Source organism: Microcaecilia unicolor, chromosome 8 (genome assembly GCF_901765095.1).
Source record: "Microcaecilia unicolor chromosome 8, aMicUni1.1, whole genome shotgun sequence".
In the NCBI taxonomy this organism is placed as follows: Eukaryota; Metazoa; Chordata; class Amphibia; order Gymnophiona; family Siphonopidae; genus Microcaecilia; species Microcaecilia unicolor.
Window position 1 is genome coordinate 224,880,560 of NC_044038.1, and position 26,075 is coordinate 224,906,634.

Genomic DNA, 26,075 nt, shown 5'->3' on the forward strand with positions numbered 1-26,075 from the left:
ATGCCGATTTGGCTGGCTTTAGGAGATCGCTGGCCCATCTCCCGATTTGTGTCGCTAGATGGCCGGCGATCTCCTTCGAAAATAAGCTGGTCTGCGTACCAAAATAGATTATTATGCTCATAAATTAGGAGCATAAATTTTAGGAGTGTAAATTTAGGAGCACAAACCTTATAGAATAACTCCATGTTTAATAAGCTGTGCTAGAGGCTGTCACGCGGCAGTGCCGACAAAGCCCATTCGAAGTGAAAAGTGGCCTTAACTTGTCCTTGCGCAGGTCACTCCTGCACGCTAAGGCCATTTTTACCGATTTTTCTATTTTCCCTATTAATGGCCGCATGCTAGTTTTCCCATTAGTGCATGGCCGTTATCGCGTGAGCACCTCCCGCCGCCCATTATGTGGGTGGTAAGGGGGCTCCTGCGCTGAGCATGCACTAATTGGTTAGCATGTGACAATGTAGCTGCGCTAACCAATTAGTGTAGAACACCCCCACTCTCCACCCCCCAGACCCTCCTCCAGCGCTAAAAAATACATTTTAATTTTTTAGCGTGTGGGTAGCGTGAACACACCAAAAAATTACCACAGGACCCCTTCGGTAAGCCATTTTTTTTTACTGCAGTAAGCACATGCAAAAAGGGTTCCTAAGTAAACAAGTATCTCCTAGATCAATTTCTCTAACTTTATAAGTACACTAGGATAAAAGGCCCGTTTCGGAAACCAATGAAACGGGCGCTAGCAAGGTATTGCCTTTCTACAATTAATGTTTTGAAAGGGATTGTTACGCTAAATGTGTTCTCACCCTCCCTCCGAGTTGCAGGGCCGTCTCCCCCCTCCCTCCTTCTCTCCAAGTTCCAGGGTCGTCCCCTCCCTCCCAGTTCCAGGGTCCCCATTCCCTCCAAGTTCCAGGGTCCCCCCTCTTCCTCCCTCCCAGTTCCAGGATCCCCCCCTCCCTCTGAGTTCCAGGGTCCTCCCCGCCTCCCTCCGAGTTGCAGCAGCTGTTGATACTCCTTACTTTTTTAATGGCCGTCGTTCTCTTAGGTCCGCGATGTCTGACGTAACGTTTCATGGCGTACCAACGGGTGAGCGATGCGATTTGGCGAGTGTCAGTGCTCCGCCCTCGACGTAATCACGTTGTGACGCGAGGGCGGGGCAGACAGTCATGGGCAAAAAGCATCTACACAACTACATCTTCCGGTTTCAGGCTTCTGCCTTCCGGCTTCATTAGAACGTTGGAGGTGCATTTTATATAGAGAGATAAGTATTGCCATACTGAGACAGACCAAAGGTCCATCAAGCCCAGCATCCTGTTTCCAACAGTGGACAATCTAGATCACTGCATTCTCTAATCCCTCATAAAACTGTCGGAGAATCAGCCGATAGAGCATGTGCAGAGCAGCCAAGTGTTATGCTGGCTGCTCTGCGCATGCCAAGGACGTCAAAAACTAAAAAAAAAAAAAAAAAAAAAGACGTGCCTATGGACGTCCTTTATAAATGGCATTCGCCGCCACCCAAGGTCGCCGCCACCGCTCCCCCCTCTCTTGAAATGACGGCTTCCCCGCCATCCTCTGCACCCCCAAGGCCCCGCCATCCCCCCCTGAGGTCGTCGCTGCTGCTGCCGCTCCCCCTCCACCCGCCCCCCTCCGTCTGCCACCGGGCCCTCACAGCGCCTCTCACCCCCGTGTGAAGGCGCTGCACCGGCCGCAGCAGCAACAGCAGCTGATCACTTGACTTTGGGACTTCCCTTCTTTCCTCCTTAGCCCGCCCTCATCTGATGAGGGGTGAGAGGCGCTGTGAGGGCCCGGTGGCAGACGGAGGGGGCGACCTCGGGCGTTTAGTGCATGCCAGGGTTTACTACTTGCTCGTTAATGGCTCCAGGTCACAAATACCTGTCAAGAACCCAAAAAAGTACAAAACATTTTATACTGCTTATCCTAGAAATAGTGGATTTTCCCCAAGTCCAATTTAATTATGGTCTATGGACTTTTCCTTTAGGAAGCAGTCCAAACCTTTTTTGAACTCTGCTAAGCTAACTGCCTTTACCACATTCTCTGGCAACGAATTTCAAAGTTTAAGATACGTTTAGAGGGCCAAGTACTGTGTACTTCCATGCAGAAGGCCCCCCTGGTTCAATCCCTGCACACATCCTCAAAAATATTAAAGGGAACATTAATGAGAAGGCGCGATTCCTCACCCAACTGGTACTTCTCAATGGCTGCCCTCCATGATAGTCTAAATCCTTATTTTAAAATAAGATTTTAAATATACCATTCAAGAAACAAACACTGGTACAGAAAAGCAAGATATGAAAAAAAAAAATCACAAAAGAAAATATTTGTTTGGGGTTTTTTTTGGTTAGTTGGGGGGTTTTTTTTTACACATTACTTAAGTCCCCAATGCTAGGAGATCCATCCCTCCGCCTTTTCTAACATCTGAAAGCTATAACAGATGTCAGATTTTATGGAAGCAGAAAAGGATTTACATTGTTACTCCTCACAGAAATACAGTAGCCTAAATTATATTTCTGACAGAGGTAGGATCATGGGTTTTTGTCCAAAGCAGTGTTTACGCGAAGGTCAATCTTTGGCTTTCTACTATATACATAATCTGTTGGCTATGTAGTTCATATTTAATGATGTACCCAGTTTCCAGTATGCATCCACTTAAATTGGTTTTCTCACACCCACAGGGTGCCAGAAAACCTTAGACAACTAAACCACAAAGCATCACACATCCTGTGCAAACCCTATTGAAGTGGTATCACAGCCAATGCAGCTAGGGAGTATGGGGCTCATTTTCAAAGCATTTACAAAGTTCCATATTACTATGGAACTTTGTAAGTTTAAGTGCTTTGAAAATACGCCTCTATGTGTCTTACAGAGATTCCTTAGAACCTTCAAAAGATGTCCATCCCACTCATGTACAAAACAAGCACAGTCAATGACCACCCAGTCCACTTCTGGCAGTATTCCTCAAACTTCAGAAGACACCGACATATTCTTCATTTTCATAAGCCAATTTTAATTGACAAACATTAGACCATTCTTGTAACTTTTGCAAGTCTAAGTGCTTTGAAAATACGCCTCTATGTGTCTTACAGAGATTCCTTAGAACCTTCAAATGATGTCCGTCCCACTCCTGTACAAAACAAGCACTAGGCCATCTTCTAGCAGTGTTCCTCAAACTTCAGTCCAGAAGACACAGATGTATCATTCTTCATTTTTATAAGCCAATTTTAATTGACAAACATTAGACCATTCTTCTAATTTTTGCAAATCCTTTTTCATGTTTCCCACTCCGTCTGGGGTGTTCACTCTGTTACAAATTTTGGTATCATCCACAAAAAGATGAACCCTACCTTCTAACCCTTCAGCAATGTCGTTCACAAATATATTGAACAGAATCGCCCCAGCACCGATTCTTGAGGCACTCCACTACTCACCTTACCTTCCTCCGAGAGGATTCCATTAATCACCATCTTCTGGCATCTATCTGTCAACCAGTTCACTGCTTTTGGGTCCTAACTTCAGCCTAAGTTTATTCAAGAGATTCCTGTGAGGATCCATGTCAAAGGCTTTGCTGAAATCTAAGTAGATTACTTCTAGCACACATACTTGATCCAATTCTCTGGTCACCCACTCAAAGAATTCAATTCATTTGGCATGATTTACCTTTGATACAACCATGCTGTCTTACATCTTGTAACCTTTTGGATCCCAGGAAATTCACTACCCTTTCCTTCAGTATCACTTCCATTACTTTTCCAATAACAGAAGTGAGGCTTACCAGCCTGTAGTTCCAGCTTCTTCTCTGTCACCACTTTTGTAAAGAGGGACCACATCCTCTCTTCTCCAATCCCCTAGAACCTCTCCCGTCTCCAAGATTTATTAAACAAATCTTTAAGAGGACCCGCCAGAACCTCTCTGAGCTCCCTCAATATCCTGGGATAGATCCCGTCCAGTCCCATGGCTTTGTCCATCTTCAAATTTTCAAGGTTTTCATAGACACCCTCTTCCAAGAACGGTGCTATATCCACTCCATGGTCACGTGTACCTTTGCCAGCTAATCGTGGTCCTTCTCCCGGATTTTCTTCTATGAACACAGAAGTATTTAATACATTTGCTTTTTCCTCATCATTTTCCACACAGTGGTTCACAGCATCTTTCTGTCTCACAATTCCATTTTTAGCCTTCTTCCATTCACTAATATACATGAAAAAAAATTCTTCTCTCCCCGCCATTTGTTCTTCAGCTTTCGCCAGACATATACCGCTTGGCTTCTTTCAGTTTCATCTGGTATTCCTCTCTATGTTCTTCTTTTCTATATTCCTTTTATCTTGCTCCACCATATGCCTGGAATAGACTTCCTGAGGCGGTACAGCAAGCTCCATCTCTGACCGTCTTCAAATCTAAGCTAAAAGCCCACCTTTTTGATGCTGCTTTTAACTCTTAACCCTTATTCACTTGTTCAGAATCCTTATTTTATCATCCTCACTTTAATATTCCCTTATCTCTTGTTTGTCCTGTTTGTCTGGCCTAATTAGATTGTAAGCTCTGTTGAGCAGGGACTGTCTCTTCATGTTCAAGTGTACAGCGCTGCGTACGTTTAGTAGCGCTATAGAAATGATAAGTAGTAGTAGTCTTTGGGATTCTGCACAGAATCTTGCTACTATGGGATTCCGGAATCTTGCTACTCTTTAGGATTCTGCACGGAATCTTGCTACTCTTTGTCCTTATCCCTCATTTGTTCTGTTTGTCTGTCCTAATTAGATTGTAAGCTCTGTTGAGCAGGGACTGTCTCTTCACGTTCAAGTGTACAGCGCTGCGTACGTTTAGTAGCGCTATAGAAATGATAAGTAGTAGTAGTCTTTGGGATTCCAGAATCTTGCTACCCTTTGTCCTCCTTATCCCTTGTTTGTCCTGTTTGTCCTAATTAGATTGTAAGCTCTGTCGAGCAGGGACTGTCTCTTCATGTTCAAGTGTACAGCGCTGCGTACGTTTAGTAGCGCTATAGAAATGATAAGTAGTAGTAGTCTTTGGGATTCCGGAATCTTGCTACTCTTTGGGATTGCGGAATCTTGCTACTCTTTGTCCTTATCCCTCATTTGTTCTGTTTGTCTGTCCTAATTAGATTGTAAGCTCTGTTGAGCAGGGACTGTCTCTTCATGTTCAAGTGTACAGCGCTACGTACATCTAGTAGCGCTATAGAAATTATAAGTAGTAGTATTTCATGAACATCAACTCTTTTGCCTTTATTTTCTCAGCCACTTGCTTGGCGAACCATATCGGTTTACTTTTTCTTTTATTTTTATTTACTCTCCTCACATAAAGGTCAGTACTTATAGCCCCTGGACCTGTCTTTCCACATCTCTTATGTCCTCCCAGCCATCAGCTCTTTCTCCATGTACTCCCCCATTTACAAAAGTCAACATGTTTTAAATCCAGGACTTTGAGTTCTGAGTGGCTACCCTCCACTTTAGCTGTTGTATCAAACCAAACCGTTTGATGATCACTACTGCCCAGGTGGGCACCCACTTGAACATTACGCACACCTGGGACCATAACCCTTGTTATGGTTTGGCTATTATACTGTAGATCTCAAGATCAACTGTATGTTATTTCAATTTGCAGAGCCCCTGCCCCCCTGAATTCCACAGCTATGGCCTAAAATCTGCTTTTTTGCATAAATCTACCCATTCCCCACAGAATTGCCACAAAGTACTGCTCAAGACAAGTCATTAATAGCAATGAATTGTGTGTTATCCATTATAAATCACTAATGGATACATATACTGTCTACTGTAATAGAGTGTGGGGGGTTACTGAGAGGACGGTCACAAGGAAAGCGAGAGCGACCCAAGAAAGAGCGGAGGAGGCAAGCACATGTCCCGTATGAGCAGGAAGCCCGCCCCCTGGTGGGTAAAAGAGTAGGGGAAGGAAGGGATAAGGCTAGGAACTACCGACCCCATAATGCATCTGACCCAAAACAGTACGAGCAAGCAGTGGGGGAGGAGGAGCAGGATTGGGAGATGAGTTCCAACCAGGGTAATGATGAACAGCTGGGGGAGCCTGAGTGGGAGGAGGAGGTGATGGAATGGAAGAGTCAGGGGAGAGGGAGGAGGAAGGAATGGAGGTGTCTGCTTGTGCTCAGTCCAGAGGAGCCAAGGTGAGAGGTTTGCTGGCCTGCTGTCTTTCCTAAACTAAGTGGTATCGGAAGAGATGAATTGAGACAGTTGGGGAAGAGGCTGTGGCAGAAAGTAACCCAGGGACTGAGGCAGAAGAGAGAGTGAAACTGCCGGCTGGGTGGAGAAAAGGAAGATAACATTGAATTGCTGTGAGCTTTATGTTGCAAGACAAGGAAGGAATCCTTGGGGTAACCCGGTGGATATTAACAAGGGTTAATGTTGAAGGAGGAAATAGCTTCAAATACTGCAAGAAAGATGAAATAAAAGAGGAATTCTTTTAAGATATGACTTAAGTCTTTGGTCATCCTTTGGGAGAATACTATTTATAAAAACCACCGTGAGGTATGACTGAATGAAAGGAGGATACGGAGGTGGACATCAGAACAGAGAGTTGCCCGGGGCAGACGGAGCAGGAGTCATAGTTGGAACAACCTGGCTAAGCAGGGTCGGCCCTGGCCCAGGAGTGGAAGGGTGACCAGCGGCCAAGAGATAAGCATGACACCCTGAAATCTTTACCGCAGATTAGAAGGACTGCCCCTACTTGACATTTCTCCCTTTAGATTGTAAGCTCCTTGGAGCAGGGACTGTCCTTTATGTCAATTTATGTTAAACTGTACAGCGCTGCGTAACCCTAGTAGCGCTCTAGAAATGTTAAGTAGTAGTAGATTAGAAAAGTGGTAGAAAGAATCCTCACTCCTTACTCAGCTGCCAAAAATGTTAACCTATAATCAACAGTCCTTAATTTGATTTGTTAGCCTTTATGATTCACCTTAAACAAAAATAAAATCCTAACAGTGCAGTCAGATCCAAACACACACAACAACAAAAAAATAATAATAATTTATCTTAATTAATAGCTAAGCATAGCTTCAGGGTTTTTTTTTAAGGATCAATAATAAAAGCAAATTAATAAATACACTACTGTGCTATGTTTTATTGTAATTTGCCTTGAGGCTTGAAGCTAGTGAATAGCAAAAAGATATAAATCATGGTGGGGTACAGCACTTCTTATGTGAAAGCCTCACGTCAAAGTACGCCAGTGTCCGCAGCAAGGAACTTCTGGTTTACACAGTGAAACACCATTTCTCTAATGAAGAAATATCCACAGTGAAACACTACTTGCAATTCTGGCAGTCACTTGAAGATTTCATTGTTTTGATTGCTTGATGATTTGCAAGATGCTTCGACATGTGTTTGAAAAGCAGCATATTGATGCTGTTAAATAAATCTTTCCATGCCTTACTGCTGAAGTACCAGGCTACTTATGTTTTTTTTTTTCTGTCTCCCAGTAATTTGAGGGGCGGTAGATACAACATTGCAAGCATTTTCATTATATTTTCTCTAATTTGCTTTGGACTGGCAGTTTCCTTTTGTTCCATGGGGTCCTGCTCGGTCCTCAAAGGTGGAGGTGCCAGGTAAAGAATGGCACGGGGACCCACAGTAACCGTGGGGATGCGGACGGGGACAGATCCCATGGGGACGGGGACAAACTTTGTCCTCATGTCACTTTCTACTTTGAAGACTGTTGATGAACTGGACTGTTATTTATCTTTGATTGAGGAAGATGACAATATTTTTAGTTTTATTTTGGAAAAACAAGCAAATATGCTAGCTACAGCTAGCAAAATTTGCATGAGGGATCCTGTACATCCTGCTACCTACACTACTTAACATTTCTAGAGCGCTACTAGGGTTACGCAGTGCTGTACAGTTTAACAAAGAAGGACAGTCCCTGCTCAAAGGAGCTTACAATTGTAACTGATTTAACTGTGCATTGTAAGCCACTTTGAGTCTGCTTCAAGTGGAAAAAAGTGGGGTATCAAACATATAAATGGCAAGTGACCGACTCACCTGCAAATGCGCAGCAGAGACTTCCCTCTCTGTCCCGCCCTCGCGTCAAGACGTGATGACGTCAGAGGGCGGAACAGAGAGGGAAACGGAGTCGGACTGTCGGACGCTGCCGCTGGAGCCTGTAAACGAACATCACGCGCACCAACCTCCACCCTCCCCCCCCCCGCTCCCGCCCCCCTCCATATCGGGCCCCCTGCACTGACCTGACAGCGCCTCTCACCTCTGTGTGAAAGGCGCTGTCAGGTCAGTGCAGGGGGCCAGGCACGGAGGGCGGAGGGAAAGCAGCGAGGAGGGTTGCTGGAAATCTCGCCCGTTTTAACGGGCTTAAAGGCTAGTAAATGTTCATAAATAAATATACTATAAGAGAGCGCGTAACTCATAGGCACAGCCCCCAAAATACGTGTCCCAGGATTTTACATGTGGCTCATTATAGAACACAATTCACACATAAATGTGATACCCACAAGCGAGCCTTCTCCAGAGTTGCCCCCACACTCTGGGATGCACTGCCTGAAAGGCTCCACTTAATGCAAGACTATCTCTACTTCAGGAAGTAGGTGAAAGCTTGGCTCTTCAAGCAGGCCTTTAATACAAGAATTAACTTGTTAGTCTCACTCACACACACAAGGAGTGACACGGGCTGCACATCCTGCAGCAGGACATGTTTATCCACTCCTACCCTAGCTGAGATAATATTTAACCATCTCTCCAACCTCATATGCACCGTTCTTTAAATTAGTCACCTTATTTTCTAATTCCTCCTCTTACTCTCTTACCTATCCATATGTTCCATCTTTGCTTATACCCTTCAGTGTAAATTAAAATGTTCTATTGTGTATTGTGTTGACATGGTAAGTAGTATACTGTGCCATACTTTGTGTTATTTGAATATTTTTACTGCTGTAATTGCCTATTGCTCATGTTTGATTTATTCTTACTGTACACCGCCTTGAGTGAATTCCTTCAAAAAGGCGGTAAATAAATCCTTTCAGCACTTAAAAGGGGGGAATGGGATTGATATACCATCTTTCTGTGGTTTCACAACTACATTCAAAGCAGTTTATATATTATACACAGGTACTTGTTTGCAGTGGCGTAGCAAGTGGGGGGCGGTCCGCCCCGGGTGTCAGCTCGGGGGGGGGGGGGGGTGCTCCCTGCCAGCTCCCCCCCCTCGGCGAATCAACACCCCCTACCTTTAAAAAGAATATCAGGAGGCGAGGCGCAGCACCTCGCGCCTGCCCTGCACTTAAAAGAAATGTGGACCGTCGGGTCTTCCCTCGCTCTATCTGTCCCGCCCTCCGCTGACGCAACTTCCTATTTCCACAAGGGCGGGACAGACAGGGCGAGAGAAGGCCCGACGGTCCACATTTCTTTTACGTGCAGGGCAGGCGCGAGGCGCTGCGCCTCGCCTCCCGATATTCTTTTTAAAGGTAGGGTGCGGGAGCTGGTCGGGGGGGGGAGGGGGTGTCATCGTGCTGCACCCGGGGGGGGGGTGCAACAGCGAACCGCCCCGCCCCGGGTGGCAGCCCCCCCCCCCTGCTACGCCACTGCTTGTTTGTACCTAGGGCAATTGAGGGTTAAGTGACTTGCCCAGTGTCACAAGGAGCTGCAGTGGGAATTGAATCCAGTTCCCTAGGATCAAAGTCCACTGCACTAACCACTAGGCTACTCCTCCACTCATTCCACCAATAAGAGCCAACCTCATCAGTGATGTCACAATGGCTTGATTGCCCGATATTTGGCTCACTTCTGATATTATGATGTCATAAGGGAAAGGGGGTAGGGAAATGGGACTTGGTATACCGCCTTTCTGAGGTTTTTGCAACTACATTCAAAGCGGTTTACATATATTCAGGTACTTATTTTGTACCAGAGGCAAGGGAGGGTTAAGTGACTTGCCCACAGTCACAAGGAGCTGCAGTGGGAATTGAACCCAGTTCCCCAGGATCAAAGTCCACTGCACTAACCACTAGGCTACTCCTCCACTAGCAACATTCCATGTAGAATCTTCAAATAGTAAGAACATTCCAGAATCTCAAATAGTAGCAACAGCAACATTCCATGTAGAATCTCAAAGAGGGAAAGGGAAATGGGACTTCTTGATATACCGCCTTTCTGTGGTTTTTGCAACTAATTCAAAACAGTTTATGTAGTATATACAGGTACTTATTTGTACCTGGGGCAATGGAGGGTTAAATGACTTGCCCAGAGTCAGGAGCAGCTGCAGTAGGAACCAAACCCAGTTCCCCAGGATCAAAGCCCCCTGCACTAACCACTAGGCTACTCCTGCTTACAGAGGAGGACAAAACCAACAGCTTAATGTGACAAAATAGCAAGAAACGTTCTCCTGAAATATTTCAACGCTACGTTACCCCTGAGCTAGCTACTCTTAGCTGGCAGTAAATTTTCGGCCTTAAAGGCCATCATTTGCTTCTGCACATTGGCAAGGATTACTAACTGACCTCATCTGCATTCATGTAAATGCATTTCAATACCATTTTGCAGCAATGTTTAGCACACATCTTTACACCTGTGCTCCAGCCCTTTGGGCATTCTGCACACTGTGTATGCAAATCAGGTGCTAACCTCTTTTACCACTGGCATTAGGCTTTGACCATCAGCCTCAAGGTATTGCAAATCTTAACTGCCAAAGTGGAACATCCTTGGATACACATTAAATGAGATCCAGCCTCATTATGGGCCAGATGTATGAAGCAATTTTCCCAATTAAAACAACTAGGCGGACAATCCCTTTAAGTACATCTGCCACTATGCTTCTTACCTGGCTCCCTATCTGTTTCCGTATTCAATTCAAACTTCTCCTACTGACCTATAAGTGCATTCACTCTGCCGCTCCCCAGTACCTCTCCACTCTTGTCTCTCCCTACCTTCCCCCTCGATTACTCCGTTCTGTAGACAAATCTCTCTTATCTGTCCCTTTCTCCTCTACTTGCTGATTCAAGACTCCGTTCCTTTTATCTCGCTACACCTCACCCCTGGAATAGACTTCCCGAGCCTGTACGTCTAGCCCCGTCTTTAGCCGTTTTCAAGTCCAAACTCAAAACCCACCTCTTTACCACTGCTTTTGACTCCTAACTCGCTTGCCCTGTCCCTTATCCTCACCTCTTTATTCCCTTACCCTTAATTGTTCTGTCTGTCTGCTTGTCTTATCTACATTGTAAGCTCTTTGAACAGGGACTGTCTTTTGTGTATGGTGTACAGCGCTGCGTATGCCTTGTAGCGCTATAGAAATGGTAAGTAGTAGTAGTATCTCAAATAGAGTATGTTTACTGGCCAGCTTTGTCTTTAATATTTTGGTGGCTTTTTTGAGACACGGTGACCAGAACTGAATGTAATACTCAGGGTGAGGTCACACCATGGTGCAATACAGAGGCATTATAATGGCCTTATTTATCATCCCTTTCCTAATAATTCCTAGCATCCTGGGTGTTTTTTTTTTTTTTTGGCCGCTGCCACACCCACAATCCCTATGGCCTTAGACAACCCACTTAATCCTCCATTGCCTCAGGCGCAAACTTAAGGCTCGATGCTCAAAACCTAATGCTGGGATTAGAGCCGCAGAGCGCTGGACTAGCGTCGGTGCTAACCTGCGTAGAATGCACAGAGGGATCTAGCGCAGAAGACAGCATAAGTGTCAGAGATGGCTGCAAATCGTATTTAAATGTAATTCAGATGGAAATGAGGTCATCAGCTTTTCCCTCCCAACAGTGGCGTACCGAGGGCAGGGCGGAGGGGGCGGTCCGCCCCGGGTGCATGCCGCTGGAGGGGTGCAGAAAGCAGCCATGCAGCTGTCGGCTTCGCTGGTTCCCTGCTCCCTCTGTCCCGGAACAGGTTACTTCCTGTTCTGGGGCAGAGGGAGCAGGGAACCAGCGGAACCGACAGCCATGCAGCTGCTCCCAGCAGGTAAGAATGCACCCGGGGGAGGGGGGAGAGGTGTTGATGCACCGGGGGGGGGGGGGGTGCCGGGCTGTACCCGGAGGACGGACGCCGCTGCACCCGGTGGGGGGTGGGTGCGCAGCGGCAATCCGCCCCAGGTGGCAGCCGACCAAGGATCGCCACTGCCTCCCAATGATCAGAGAACAGCACACAAGCAAACCCTTCTCTTAGAACTGGAAAATAACATCAGCTTAGAACTGGCATGGGGGGTGGGGGGTTTAAAGAGAGAATTTCTTATGATTCATGCTCATAATTTTTAAAGCTGTTTTACTGATATTCAATTGTTGCTCAAGTCTGCCAGTTTTGATTTATTTCAGAAGCGGGAAAAAAGCCCATGCAAGCCTCTAAGCGCCGGTACCGAAAACCAAATATGCGCGAGACTGAGCAAAACTGAAAGTGAAAGCACACACTGGCGCCTCTTTTCTGCGCTTAAATACAAGCCTTTCAAGTGGAAAAAAAAAACATTTTGAAAAACTTATATTTAAAGGTGGAAAAAAAAAGCGGCACTGATGCGCACTTCGCTTTTGGATTTTCCTGGCGCATACGCACAAGAGCTGCACTTACTGCAAAATTTGCCTGCGCACATTCCTCTCCCTTGCTTTCGCTTTTACAGCGCGCATATAAGAATGCCATTAGCTTTGAGCACTGGAGGGCTATGATTCTACACTGTTCCCGTGGAATGGGGCTGTTCGCTTCAGCGCTGGAGCTTTGAGCATTGGGGTCTTAAGATAGTGAGCCTTCTGGGGAAATACCCACTGTTAACTGAAACCACCACTGGAAAGGAGTGAGCTGAGTACAAAATTAATAAAATAAGACATTGGAGGTGTTTGGATTGAGCATAAACAGAGGTCCTACAGCTTTTATGGTCAGTCTTTTTTATTATTCAAGAAAACCGTGCAAGCACATATACATACTGATAACTAAACTTTTAACACAACTTAAAGAACCCCCAAAAACCCTACTCCCCCCTTCCCTTCCCCCCCCACCTTAAATACAATATCTAAAGCACAAGGCTATAATTAAAAATTTAACAAGCGGCGTCTAGTAATTGGGGTCAGGGTGTGCAATAAAGGACTCCAAGTATGTTGAAAACTCACTCCGGTTTTCAATTTAAGGTCCTATAGCTTTTTATATAATGAAAACTTTAAGGTACTTTTTGCATGATTAACGTAATGTCATCATCCCATTCCAGTACAATGTAACCATGGGAAGCTTGCCAGGTGCCCTTGGCCTGGATTGGCCGCTGTCGTGGACAGGATGCTGGGCTCGATGGACCCTTGGTCTTTTCCCAGTGTGCCATTACTTATGTACCCCCTCCCTACACATAAAAGATATATATTTATAAAAACCTTTTTTTCTGTTAGCTTGGCTGGATGTAGTGCTTGGAATGAAGCCAAATATATACAAATAAAATGATCGAAAGTGAAACCGTCCAAGCTTTGGTTGATTAGCTACCACTATAGGGGAAGAAACCCGAATAAAGGGTTGCAAAATTCAAGCCCAGGTGCTGGGACTTTCCCAACGGCGAGGAAACCCCCCTCGCTGTTGAACAAAAACTAAAAAAAACAAAAAAAAAACGTATAAACAGTCCCAAATGCAGTCAAGTAGTTACAGCCTGCAATGATCCTGTTCGTCGTGCCTGTATTCACAGTAAATTATGGCAGATAAACGACCTGCACGGTCCATCCACTCTGCAAAACAAGGCGGCCAGAGCCACCCACCCACCACTCTGCAAGTAACAGTCATTCATGCTTAAAACCACCTATGGACAGTTAAATATGATGCAGTCTTGGGACAAAAGTATTGCTGACGGTATTTAACTATTTACAATGTCTTCCCTTCCCCCTTGAGTTGTAATGTACATAACCCCCCCCCCCCCCCCTCGCAGCAAATGATAAACATACTCTTGACTATGGTAACAAAATGGACAGTTATTATTTGCTTGAATTACTTTGTTACAGTGGCTCGAGACACCCCTTTCCCAACAGCAAGGCCAGTGTCTAAGACAGTTATTCTCTCCCCCACTACTACAGAACCTGCCATCTCGCATTTCAGGGTCATTATCACGTCCACAAAACCCCTCCCCAATCCCATAACAGACCACTACAACGTTCTTATTTCTACCTAAAATGATTGAAAGTACGCCTCATCTCGCCAAACTAAAACACGTCCTCCCCACCTGCAAATAGGTGGGATAAGGTGGGATACAAATGCAATAAATAAATACAAAAAAAATCACCAGTTTTGGTCCTAATGCCCTCAAGACAAGTAGATATGGGGACTAATATAAGAGCCTAGAAGCCACCCAAGGGACCAGGCAAAATGATCAAGCGCTTTCCCTTCTTTGTTTCTTTCTTGCCACTGTCTGAAAACGGATCGATCGAAGAACAAAGGGAGTTTAAAAATACAACAGCAACAAAAGCCAGAATCAACCCACAGCTGAATTACCTGCAAACTGCCGGAAAAAAGCAGACAAAAGAGGTATCTAAGTTCCATAGCGAAACACCAGGCTCTGGAAACAGCACACTCAAGCAGTCGCTCCCCTGGATCTAAGGGAAAAAGCACAAAACCAAGCAACACTCGAGGCGAGACTCGCTTTCCTCGTCGCACAGGCAGTCCCGACTGACTCCCGAGTGCTGATGGGAGGATCCGCCCACTACACAGCAGACGGGAATCGAAGCCACACCCCTAAAAATTACACACACAAAAAAAAAGGAAGCAGTGGGCTGTTCATAACTGATAAAGCAATACATAAGTACATAAGTGTTGCCATACTGGGACAGACCAAAGGTCCATCAAGCGAGCCCAGCATCCTGTTTCCAACAGTGCAGTGGCCAATCCAGGTCACAAGTTGCTACTATTTGGCAGAAACACAAATAGTAGCAACATTCTATGTAGAACCCCAAAGAGTAGCAAGATTCTAGAATTCTAAAGAATAACAAGATTCCATGCAGAATTTCAAAGTGTGGCAACATTCCAAGTAGAACCCCCAAAGAGTAGCAAGATTCCATTCAGAATCCCAAGTACATAAGTACGTAAATGTTGCCATACTGGGACAGACCAAAGGTCCATCAAGCCCAGCATCCTGTTTCCAACAGTGGTCAATACAGCGCAGTATGCACAGGCACAGAATTATCCCCTCCTTTTACTTGGTCGTGCTAGCGGCTGTCCAGCGGTAATGCCGATGCAACCCATTCAGGGGGTCTTTTATAAAAGCCTGAGTAAGCCCAAGATGGGCTTCCCGAATGCTAAATTGGGACTACCGCAGGAACAATGCGGCCACCAATGGTAGTTCCTCTCCCAGTGCTCCATTTCTGGGGAAAAAGAAAACCCCCGAATATGGCTCGCACGGTGGTAATCGGGCATCGCCACACGCTGCCCGGTTACCGCCGAGTTACTGCAGGAGCTCTTATTGCCACCTTAATGGGTGACGGTAAGGGCTTCCTGCTGCATGGCCATGCAGTAAGAGTTTTCTTACCACATAGCCATGTTTGTCTGGGGGATTTTTACCCACTGCGGTAAAAAGGGCCCTGGCACGTGGGAAAAATGGCCCCCACCTCTAGCACAGGGCCCTTTTATTCACAGTTTGGTAACAGGACCCCTCAATGTGAGCCTTTTACAAGGCGCGCTAGCATTTTTTGCGCAAGCTAAAAGTAAGTAACTCTAGAGATGCCCAAATATTCCTAATGGTGTCTCTAGCTGGTGCTAAAAATGCTACCGTGCCTTTATAAAAGACCCCTTGAATGAGCTGTGTCGATATTACCGTGCCGCCTTGTCAAAGGGGGGTATGTAATGGCGTACCGAGGGCGGGGCAGTGGGGGCAGTCCACCCCGGGTGCACGCCACTGGAGGGGTGCAGAAAGCAGCCGTGCGGCTGTCAGCTCCGCTGGTTCCCTGCTCCTTCTGCCCCGGAACAGGTTACTTCCTGTTCCGGGGCAGAGGGAGCAGGGAACCGACAGCCGAGCGGCTGCTCCCATCAGGTAAGAATGTACCCAGGGGGGTGTCGATGCGCCGAGGGGTGTCGTGCTGCACCCGGGGGGGATGGACGCCACTGCACCCGATGAGGAGGGGAGCGCAGCGGCGATCCGCCCCGGGTGGCAGCCGACCAAGGATCGCCACTGGGTATATGTACTAGGGTGCCGATAATGAAACATAAACGCGGGCACTAAAGGCCATTAGTGCCATCCTAGCACCTGCATTTACCAACGCAGAATGATCAGAGTGGTCTAGCGCAGCAAACAATGAGTGCGCCAGGCCTTAGCACAGATAACATGCAAATGTAGTCAAACTCATTTAAATTAGGTCATTATTTGTATTCCTCCCCAATGATCAGAAAAGAGTGTCCAAAACAAAGGTGCCCGTAAAAAATAACGTCAGGTCCGAGCAAGTGTTGGAAGAGAGGATTTCCCATGATTCTTGCGCTTCTCTCACGATCTTTTCTGCAAAACCTACTGTTTTTTATTGCTTTTGGAAGCAGAAGGAAACCTGTTCATGCCCTTGAGCACAGGCTGTGAGAAACAGCAGACCCGAACGTGAAGCACACATTGGCGGTCTTGTCCTGCATCTACATTTTTTTTTTAATTTGTTACATTTGTATCCCACATTTTCCCACCTATTTGTAGGCTCAATGTGGCTTACATAGTACCGGAGAGGCATTACAGACTCCGGTGTGAACAAATACAAAGTGATGTTGTGGTATGATCAAGTTCATGTGGCACAGCCACACTAGGGAATTGTACAACGGAAGAGTTGTGTTATGTCCATTACGTACTTTAGTTTTGTTGTGTTGCAAAGATCAGGCATTTATGTTGGATCGGCAGGGTATGCCTTTTTAAACAGTTTGGTTTTTAGTGTTTTCCGGAAGTTTAGGTGATCGTACGTGGTTTTCAAGGCTTTTGGTAGTGCGTTCCACAGTTGTGTGCTAATGTAGGAAAAACTGGATGCGTAGGTTGATTTGTATTTCAGTCCTTTGCAGCTTGGGTAGCGTAGATTTAGGTACGTTCGTGTTGATTCGGATATGTTTCTAGTTGGGAGGTCGATCAATTTAAAGCGGCCATGCTTCAAAAAAAAAGCCAAAGCACACATTGGCGTCCGTTACTTGAATCTATATATAAGCTTACAGAAAAAAAAAATTAAAACACTTATATTTAGGCTACAGAAAACAGACACCAATGTCTGCTTCATGTTTGGCCTTTACTAAGTGCATGCACACAGGAGCTGAGCTTAGCTCTGAACTCTTCTGCGCATGCAGCAAGCACAATCCTCCCGCCAAAATCCCTAATGCTCAAAGCTATGAGCACGCCTATATTTGCATCTCATTAGCTTTGAGCATTAGGGTGTTGTTCTGCGCTGTTCCAGCGTTATTTTTATGGTGCTATTCAATGGCGGCCCTACCGTTAGGCCACCTGAGACAGGGGCCTCAGATGGCACCTTCCCGGAGCGGCATCTCCCTCTTCCTTCCTCCACCTCCTTCCCCGAGCTTACCTTCTTTGTTCATTTTCCAAAAGGCAGCGGCGGCAGCAGTGACTCCCGTATGCTGCCGTGCCACCGGCAGCGGCCTCTTCTCTGTACTGTGGCCTACCTCTCTGATGTAACTTCCTGTTTCCTCCAAGGTGGGCTGCAGTAGAGAAGAGGCCAGGCAGCATACGGGAATCGCTGCCGCCTTTTGAAACATGGGAAAAGAAGGTAAACTCAGGGAAGGGTATGGAAGAAGGAAGGGGGGAGATGCCAAACCGTAGCCCTATCTCAGCCACCATCGTGCCTTGGGCTGCCACTTTCGGATTGTACATTTACACTCTTCTGTGTTATTTGTTTTGTTTTGATCCCAAATTTGTTAGATAGGAATCCTCAGTGTTTATCCCACACCTTTTTGAATCTTGTCATTGCTTTTGTCCCAACTACCTCCAGTCCTCCAGTAAGAGGGTGATCCAGGCATCCACCACCCTTTCTGTGAAAAAAAAAAGTGTTTCCTGATGTTTGATGTTGCTTTTAAGTATACTAAATAAATATACAGCTTCTGGTACAGAATCCCCCCCCCCCCCCCGCCCTCCGCCATTATATTTAGGTTTCCTATTAAGGCTGAACCTCATTTCTACCCCTGAAAGCAGAAGTGCAAAGTTTCATGTCATACTTGACTCCTTTCTGACATAAAGCTTGTACTAAGAACATAACAGAGAAGGGAATAGGGGAAGTAATACTTGCGTCTGGGAAGCAAAACCAAATGTGGATGGGAGGGTTGAAAGTTACTGTCTATGAAGTCAATTCAATCAACCAGATTCAACAAAATTGGCAGTTTCTTTGCTACTCATTATTTGATACTAGTAAAACAGGCCCGTTTCTGACACAAATGAAACGGGCGCTAGCAAGGTTTTCCTCGGAGTGTGTATGTTTGAGAGAGTGTGTGTGAGAGTGACTCTGTGAGAGAGAGAGAGAGAGAGTGAATGTGCGAGTGTGTGTGTGTGTGACAGAGATTGAGACTGGGTGCGAGTGTGTCTGTGAGAGAGAGAGTGTGTGTGTCAGAGTGAGAGTGTGTGCCAGGCCCCCCCTCCCTCCCAGTTCCAATGTCACCCCTTCCAGGGTCCTCGTCACCCCTCCTCCCTCCAAGTTCCAGGGTCGTCCCCCCCCTTTTTTTTTCTTCTAGATTTTGTACAGGTGGTGCATTCCCTCCCTCCAACCCTCTCGCCCCCTCCCCCGAGTTCCAAACCTCTCTCCTCCACCGAGTTCCAGACACCCCGTCCCTCCCCTGAGTTCCAGGCCCCCTCCCTCCTTCCTTCCAGGCCCCCTCCCTCCCCACTGAGTTCCAGACCTCCCTCCCTCCCTCCCCCCCTCGAGTTCCACACCTCCTTCCCTCCCCCTTGAGTTCCAGACCCCCCTCCCTTCCTCTCCCCAGACCCCACCTCCCTCCCTCCGATTTCCATACCCCCCCCCCTCTGAGTTCCTGACTCCTGGACCCCCCTGCCGCGACCCTCTCGAAGCCCCCTTCCCGCCGCCAACCCTCCCCCGCTGCCATTGCGTACCTGTGCTGACGGGGGACCCCAACCCCCACCAGCCGAAGTCCTCTTCTCGGCCACGCGGCGTGGACAAATGATCTGATCAAGTTTGAATCTGTTTGTGTGCATGCGTCTGACGTCCTGTGTGGTAACTTTGTGCATTTTACTGTAAACTGCCTTGACCTATATTTTAGAATTTGGCAGTATATCAAGCTCTTTTTAATAATAATAAGAAGAACAACAACAACATCTGTTTTGGAACTGTGGCAAGCTTGTTTCTAAGGTGTTACCACTTATTATTTATTGCACTTGTATCCCACATTTTCCCACCTATTTGCAGGCTCAATGTGGCTTACAATATTCCATCATGGCAAGCGCCATTCAAGAGTAAAGAAACAGTATAAATTCTCACAGCTAGATTACTATTTTAAAAATGCATTATGAGCCCGATATTAATTTTGCGGCTGAGTGAAGGACGTCCAAAATGGCTGCTTTTATTATTGCGGGGGGGGGGGGGGGGGGGGGAGGGGGGGTACACGTCCAAAAAGGACGTCTTTTTGGATGGACATCCTCAACTGCACTCTTCTGCTGATCGAGCTGCATCGGATCCTTTTTCTTTTTTTACATGGGTATTAGGCGCTTTTTGGACGTATTTGGCATGCGCAGAGCAGCCAGCATAACGCTTGGCTGCTCTACGCATGCTCGACCGGCCGACTGGCTGACTGGTTACCAATGGAATAGAGAATGCAAGTGAGCTACAACAAGCAGCTCATTTGCATTCCTTTTCCTTGATGCATGCCCGTTCCTTACCGATTCGTTAAGGGCATCGGTAAGGGAAGGGCTTTAACGATTTTTTAGTGCATCTTGAGTGGTAGCAATGCTCCTACACAGAGATGTCACCTTGGTTTGCTTTCTGGTGCCTGAATTAATTGATTCTTGTCTTTAGCTTCCAGCTAGAGAATGACACGGGAACAAAGTTTGTCCCCATCCCCACCCCGTCCCCATGGGTTCTGTCTCTGTCCCCACCCTGTCCCCACAGGTTCCATCTCCGCCCCATCCCCACAGGCCCTGTCTCCATCCCCGCCCCATCTCCGCAGGTTCTGTCCCCGTCCCGAGGGCTCTGTCCTCATCTGCAGAAACCTTGAACACATGATTTTATATTTAAATCTTTGTATTAAAGTATAAAAAGGAACAATATGCTGTGCAACTGTTGTGTATAAATTACAAATAGAAAACAATAATAACAATGAGCAGCTATAATAACCCTCCTTCCCACCACTCTTCCAACCCCAACAATAGGTGATTTCTACTACACCAAGGAATCCTAATTCATACTGTTAAAATGTCCAGGGGTACAAAATACAACCCGTTCTATATACCCTAGAGGGGAAAAATATGCCCTATGAAGCACTGCTATGTTTTTTAAATCTGTGGATGAATAAGAAGTCATCAATAATCTCAGGATTCAGTCTAGCTCTCCTGTCTTCCACAGTCCTTCCTGGAATAGAAGTTGTCTTCTTAGAAGATGTGCTGGTAGCAGGATGTACAGGATCCCCCATGCAAATTTTGCTAGTTGTGGCCAGTATGTTTGCTTGTTTTTTCAAAAAATCAAAATATCTTTGTAGGCATCACTCAAACATAAATAACAGTCCAGTTCATTAATAGGCTTCAAAGTAGAAAATGACACAGGGACAAGGGGACAAAGTTTGTCCCTGTAGGCTCTGTCCCCACCCCGTCCCCGTGGGATCTGTCCCCGCCCTGTCCCCATGAGCTCTGCCCCCGTCCCCATCCCTGCAGTTACTGAGGTTTTTTTTTTGTTACATTTGTACCCCACGCTTTCCCACTCAGGCAGGCTCAATGCGGCTTACATGGGGCAATGGAGGGTTAAGTGACTTGCCCAGAGTCACAAGGAGCTGCCTGTGCCTGAAGTGGGAATCGAACTCAGTTCCTCAGTTCCCCAGGACCAGAGTCCACCACCCTAACCATTAGGTCACTCCTCCACTGTTGCTACTATTTGAGATTCTACATGGAATGTTGCTATTCCACTAGCAACATTCCATGTAGAAGTCAGCCCTTGTAGATCACCAATGTGGCCGCGCAGGCTTCTGCTTCTGTGAGTCTGACGTCCTGCACGTACGTGCAGGACGTCAGACTCACAGAAACAGAAGCCTGCGCAGCCTTCTACATGGAATGTTGCTAGTGGAATAGCAACATTCCATGTAGAATCTCCAATAGTAGCAACATTCCATGTAGAATCTCCAATAGTATCTATTTTATTTTTGTTACATTTGTCCCCTGCACTTTCCCATTCATGGCAGGCTCAATGCGGCTTACATGGGACAATGGAGGGTTAAGTGACTAGGTTCCCCGTTCCTGTGTCATTCTCTACTTCTAGCCCATCTCCTCAGTATAACACACTTCCTCACATTTTCTGCATTTAATAATTTGAGGTAGAGAATGAATAGAATCCCTTTATGCTGAATGTTTTTCCCACATGGATAACTAAGGGGGTCCTGTGACATGCGCTGGCACAGTTTGCAGCTTGGTATATGTCAAAGACTTGTGCCATTCTCTTCTTTTTTTAAGTTTCTGTTGGGAGTTTGCTTTTCATTTACTGTTGTTTCAGGTTTGGTGGTTGTTGGAAAGTCAGCATTGGAGGAGTTGGGAATATCTTTCAGTAATTCATGCTTCTGAAGTAGTGGCTGTAGGTCTTTTATGATTTTTTCTCGGGTTTTCCACCTGTTGATTGTATGTCACCACAAGTGCGACTCTCTCCGGGGTTTTCTTTTCTTTGTATTCCAATAGGATTTCCCCTATAGGTTTTCTTTTTAAGGGAAGAGGCAGGGGTGTGCTGGTAAATTTTTAACAATGGGCTCTCTCTCCAGACATAGCAGGCCCTGAAATTTGGGGGGAGGGGGGATTACATGCCTCTCTCTCCCCTCCCTTGCACACTAGGCATACCTTTGCCGAGCCCCACCAGCCAATAAATGGACTGCCACCATTCTCTGCTGCTTGTTTCTGGCTCTGAGCAGCATGATGGAACCTTCTAGCGCTTGCATGAAAAGTCCCAGCCTGATGCTCAGAGTCAGAAACAAGGAGCAGGGAGCAGCAGCAGTCTATTTACTTGTCTGGTGGGGCCAGCATCACTGCCAGCAAAGTAAAAGAGAATTCAGGAGGGGGCCCAAGCCCAAATTTTGGGAGTCAGTTGTTAGAATAACCATGGCAACCGGCTCCCAAAATTCTTAAAAACTTAACAAACGGCTCTCGCGAGCCCGTGAGAGCCCGCTCCAGCACACCACTGGGAAGAGGCAATCTTCCCGAAGATCATTTTGGGGTTGTAGCCTTCTTATTTGAGGAATTCAGTCAGGACTTTGAAAAACTGGTTCCCTGATCCACGATTACAGTTCTACCCAAGGACTTTGCAACAAAAAGAGAGAGAGAGCAAGTGAAAATTAGCCCCATGCTGTGCTCATGTTCGTTTGTCAATGTTCCTTTTAAGTAGAAACAAAATATCTGTACAGAAATGTTGACAGTGCTTCTACAATCTGGCCACTTGCCTTTGTATGCTTGGAGTCTGATTTACAGAAAATGGAAAGTGAAACAACAGACTGAAAATACTCCAGAAGTGAAGGAAAATCCCTATGGGAAATTTTGGGCTTTTTCTTTTCATTCAGCTTTGCCATTGGTGACGCCTGCCTTCTCTCATCCTTACATGGAAGCTGATGTCTTTTCTCTGTGTCTCATTCTTCTTTCTTTAGCTTTATCACTCCATCTGTAAGCACGTGCTTACCAGGAGTAGCCTAGTGGTTAATGCAGCGGACTTTGATCCTGGGGAACTGAGTTCAATTCCCATTGCAGCTCCCTGTGACTCTGGGCAAGTCACTTAACCCTCCATTGCCCCTGGTACAAAATAAGTACCTGAATATATGTAAACCGCTTTGAATGTAGTTGCAAAATACCACAGAAAATCAGTATATCAAGTCTTATTTCCCTTTCCCCCTTTCCCTTATGACATCACAATATCAGAAGTGAGCCAAGTATTGGGCAATCAAGCCATTGTGACATCACTGATGAGGTTGGCTCTTATTGGTGGAATGAGTGGAGGAGTAGAGAGTAGTTACTTACCTGTAACAGGTGTTCTCCGAAGACAGCAGGCTGCATATTCTCACAAGTGGGTGACGCCACGTCGGCCCCGGAGGATTTTAAAGCAAAATCTCAAAATCTCTTTACGGCGTTCCGACGCGCGAGCGATCGTACTGCGCATGTGCGCACACCTCTTCCCGCTCGCCGTGCGGACACGCCCCTCAGTTAAATCCAAAAGATGGAGGAGACAACTCCAAAAGGGGAAGGTGGGAGGGTTTGTGAGAATATGCAGCCTGCTGTCTTCGGAGAACACCTGTTACAGGTAAGTAACTACTCTTTCTCCAAAGACAAGCAGGCTGATATTCTCACAAGTGGGGTATCCCTAGCTTCCAGGCTTACACAACACAACAAACAGTGGTCAATTGAGTCTCGCAACGGCGAGGCCAGAATAAAATTGACCTGAAAAGAAGAAATATCTAAATGAGTGTAGCCTGGAACAGAACAAAAATGGGCTTAGGAGGGTTGGAGTTGGATTCTAAACCCCAAAGAAGTTCTGCAGCCCCGACTGCCCAAACCGACTGACGAGTCGGCTATTGCTGAAGGCAGTAGTAAGATGAAAATGTGTGGACTGATGACCACACCGCAGCTTTGCAGATCTCTTCAATAGTGACTGATCTTAGATGAGCCACCGACTTAGCCATGGCTCTAATTTTGTGAGCCGTGACATGGCCTTCTAGAGTCAGTCCAGCTTGGACAAAAATGAAGGAGATGCACTCTGCTATCCAAGAAGAAATTATGCAGTTTCCGACAGCAACTGGCATTAAAAGAAATAAACAACTGGGCGGACCGTCCGAGGGAGCTCGTCTGCTCCACGCAAAAAGTGCGGAGCTTGCTTTTGCCAGGGTTTGCAAGATGAGGGAGAAAGAATGTTGGCAAGACAACTGACTGGATCAGCTGGTACTCTGATACCAGCGCCAGTAAGAGCTTTGTCTGCATGCAGAGAACTACTCTGTTAAGATGAGAAGTAAGGTAAGGCGCTTGAGCTACTAGAGACCGAAGCTCACCGACCTTACGAGTTGAGGAACAGCCACTAAGGAAAACGACCTTCCAGGTCCAATACTTCAGATGGCAGGAATCCAGTGGCCCGAATTGAGCTTGCAGCAGCTGGATGAAAACGACATTGGGACCCCAAGATACTGGATAAGGAGTGATAGGAACTCTGACCGAAGCATAAGAGCCAACTGTCAAAATTATTGTGGGTGCTAAGCCCAACAGAAATAATCTCCCCTAGACACATACAAGGAATTCTCTCAATATTGGGGGAGAGATAAACCTCTCATGAAGTGGACAGCTAAAGGCTGACCTTTCACATGTTGATGATAAGCTCTATTGCACAAAGATGAATACTGACAGAGTTGGTCTTGAGACCAGACTCAGACAGGTGTAGAAAGAACTCAAGCAAGGTCTGTATAAGACAAGATGCAGGATCTAGGGCCTTGCTGTCACACTAGACGGCAAACCTCTTCCATGAAAAAGAATAACACCTCTTTGTGAAATCTTTTCTGAAAGCAAGCAAGAGTCGGGAGACACTCTGGAAACTCAACGAAACCCCACTCTCAACATCCAGACCGTGTGAGCCAGAGATTGGAGGTTGGGATGTAGAAGTGCCCCCTCGTTCTGCGTAATGAGAGCTGGAAAACATTCCAACTCCAGAAGAAGAGGGAATCCTATCTGACGCAGCTAGAAAAGAGCAATCCGAATCATGGCTCCACAATCTTGCTTGAGAAACAGCAAAGTCTTTTCCACCAGATGTATGGGAGGATACGCATACGGAAAACCTGTCTCCCAAAGAAGGAGAAAGGCATCCGATGGTAGCCTGCCGTGAACCTGCAGCCTGGAACAGAACTGAGGGACTTTGCGATTGGACTAAGTAGCAAAAAGATCCACTGAGGGGTCTTTCGAACTATAGGCATGCTCAACTGTAGCATTATCCTGCTCAGCCTGTCGGCCAGACTGCTGTTTACGCCAATTAGATAAGTGGCTTGGAGAAAACATGCCGCATTGCGGTCCCACCGCTACATCTGCATGGCATCCTAACTCAGAGGGCAAGATCCAGTACTCCTTTGTTATCGAGTACATCACAACCCGATTGTTTGTTGAATTAAAATAATTTGGTTGGATAGCCAGGAGGGATGCAACCTTCGTCAGCAGCTTTTGACTGAGTAAGATGCCTCAGAATCAAAATAGAGAGAATTAACCACCTCTGAGGGGAATACCGAAGACTGGCGAACAGTCGGGTTACATCCTCTAGATACCCTAAACTTGATACCACTGGGAAGCTAGGATGCACTGAGCGGATGTCATGTGCAAAAGTGCCATGGGAGTTACATGAACTGCGGAAGCCATGTGTCTAGAAGTCTCAATATGTACTGTGCTGTAATCTGTTGAGACGGGCAATCATCGTGTTAAGGGAACACATGCACTCCCAGTCCATGAAGATACGCTGCAACAACAGCCAGGCACTAGGAAAAAAACATACTCTGGATGCAAAGAGAGTATAAGTATCCTGTAAATCCAGAGAGCATAACCAATCGTTTTCCTGAAGTATGGGAAGAAGGATGCCCAGGGAAAGCATCCTGAACTAAATCTGTTTAGGCCCCTTATGTCTATGATGGGACGCAACCCACAAAGAAAGACCTGGAATAGAATCTCAACCCTTCTTGCCCTGGTGGAACGGGCTCGACTGCATTGGCGCTGAGAAAAACAGAGAGTTCCTCTGCAAGTACTCACTTTTGATGGAAGCTAAAGGATTAAGCTTCCAATGAACAATGTGGAGGGTTTGATTCCAGATTGAGAATGTATCCTAACCGGACTAGTTGAAAAACCCCACCGGTTGGAGGATAAAGAAGTCACCTTTGGTGGAGAAAATGTAAACTTCCCCCCCCCCCCCCCCCCCCCCGACAGGCAGAATGGCCGGTACGGACATTTTTTTTTTTTTTTTTTTTTTTTTAGTGGCT

The 26,075-nt window shown here is 46.4% G+C and overlaps 1 protein-coding gene across 1 annotated transcript in view; it reads right to left on the reverse strand.

The window, feature by feature from the left end:
- CD40 (CD40 molecule) overlaps positions 1 to 14,624 on the reverse strand; it is a 59,100-nt gene extending 44,476 nt beyond the window's left edge. The window contains exon 1 of the mRNA XM_030213147.1: positions 14,436 to 14,624. Within this exon, the coding sequence (XP_030069007.1) occupies positions 14,436 to 14,483 (48 nt within the window). The 5' untranslated portion in view covers positions 14,484 to 14,624. The remainder of the gene's footprint in view (positions 1 to 14,435) is intronic.
- Positions 14,625 to 26,075: the final 11,451 nt, after the last annotated feature.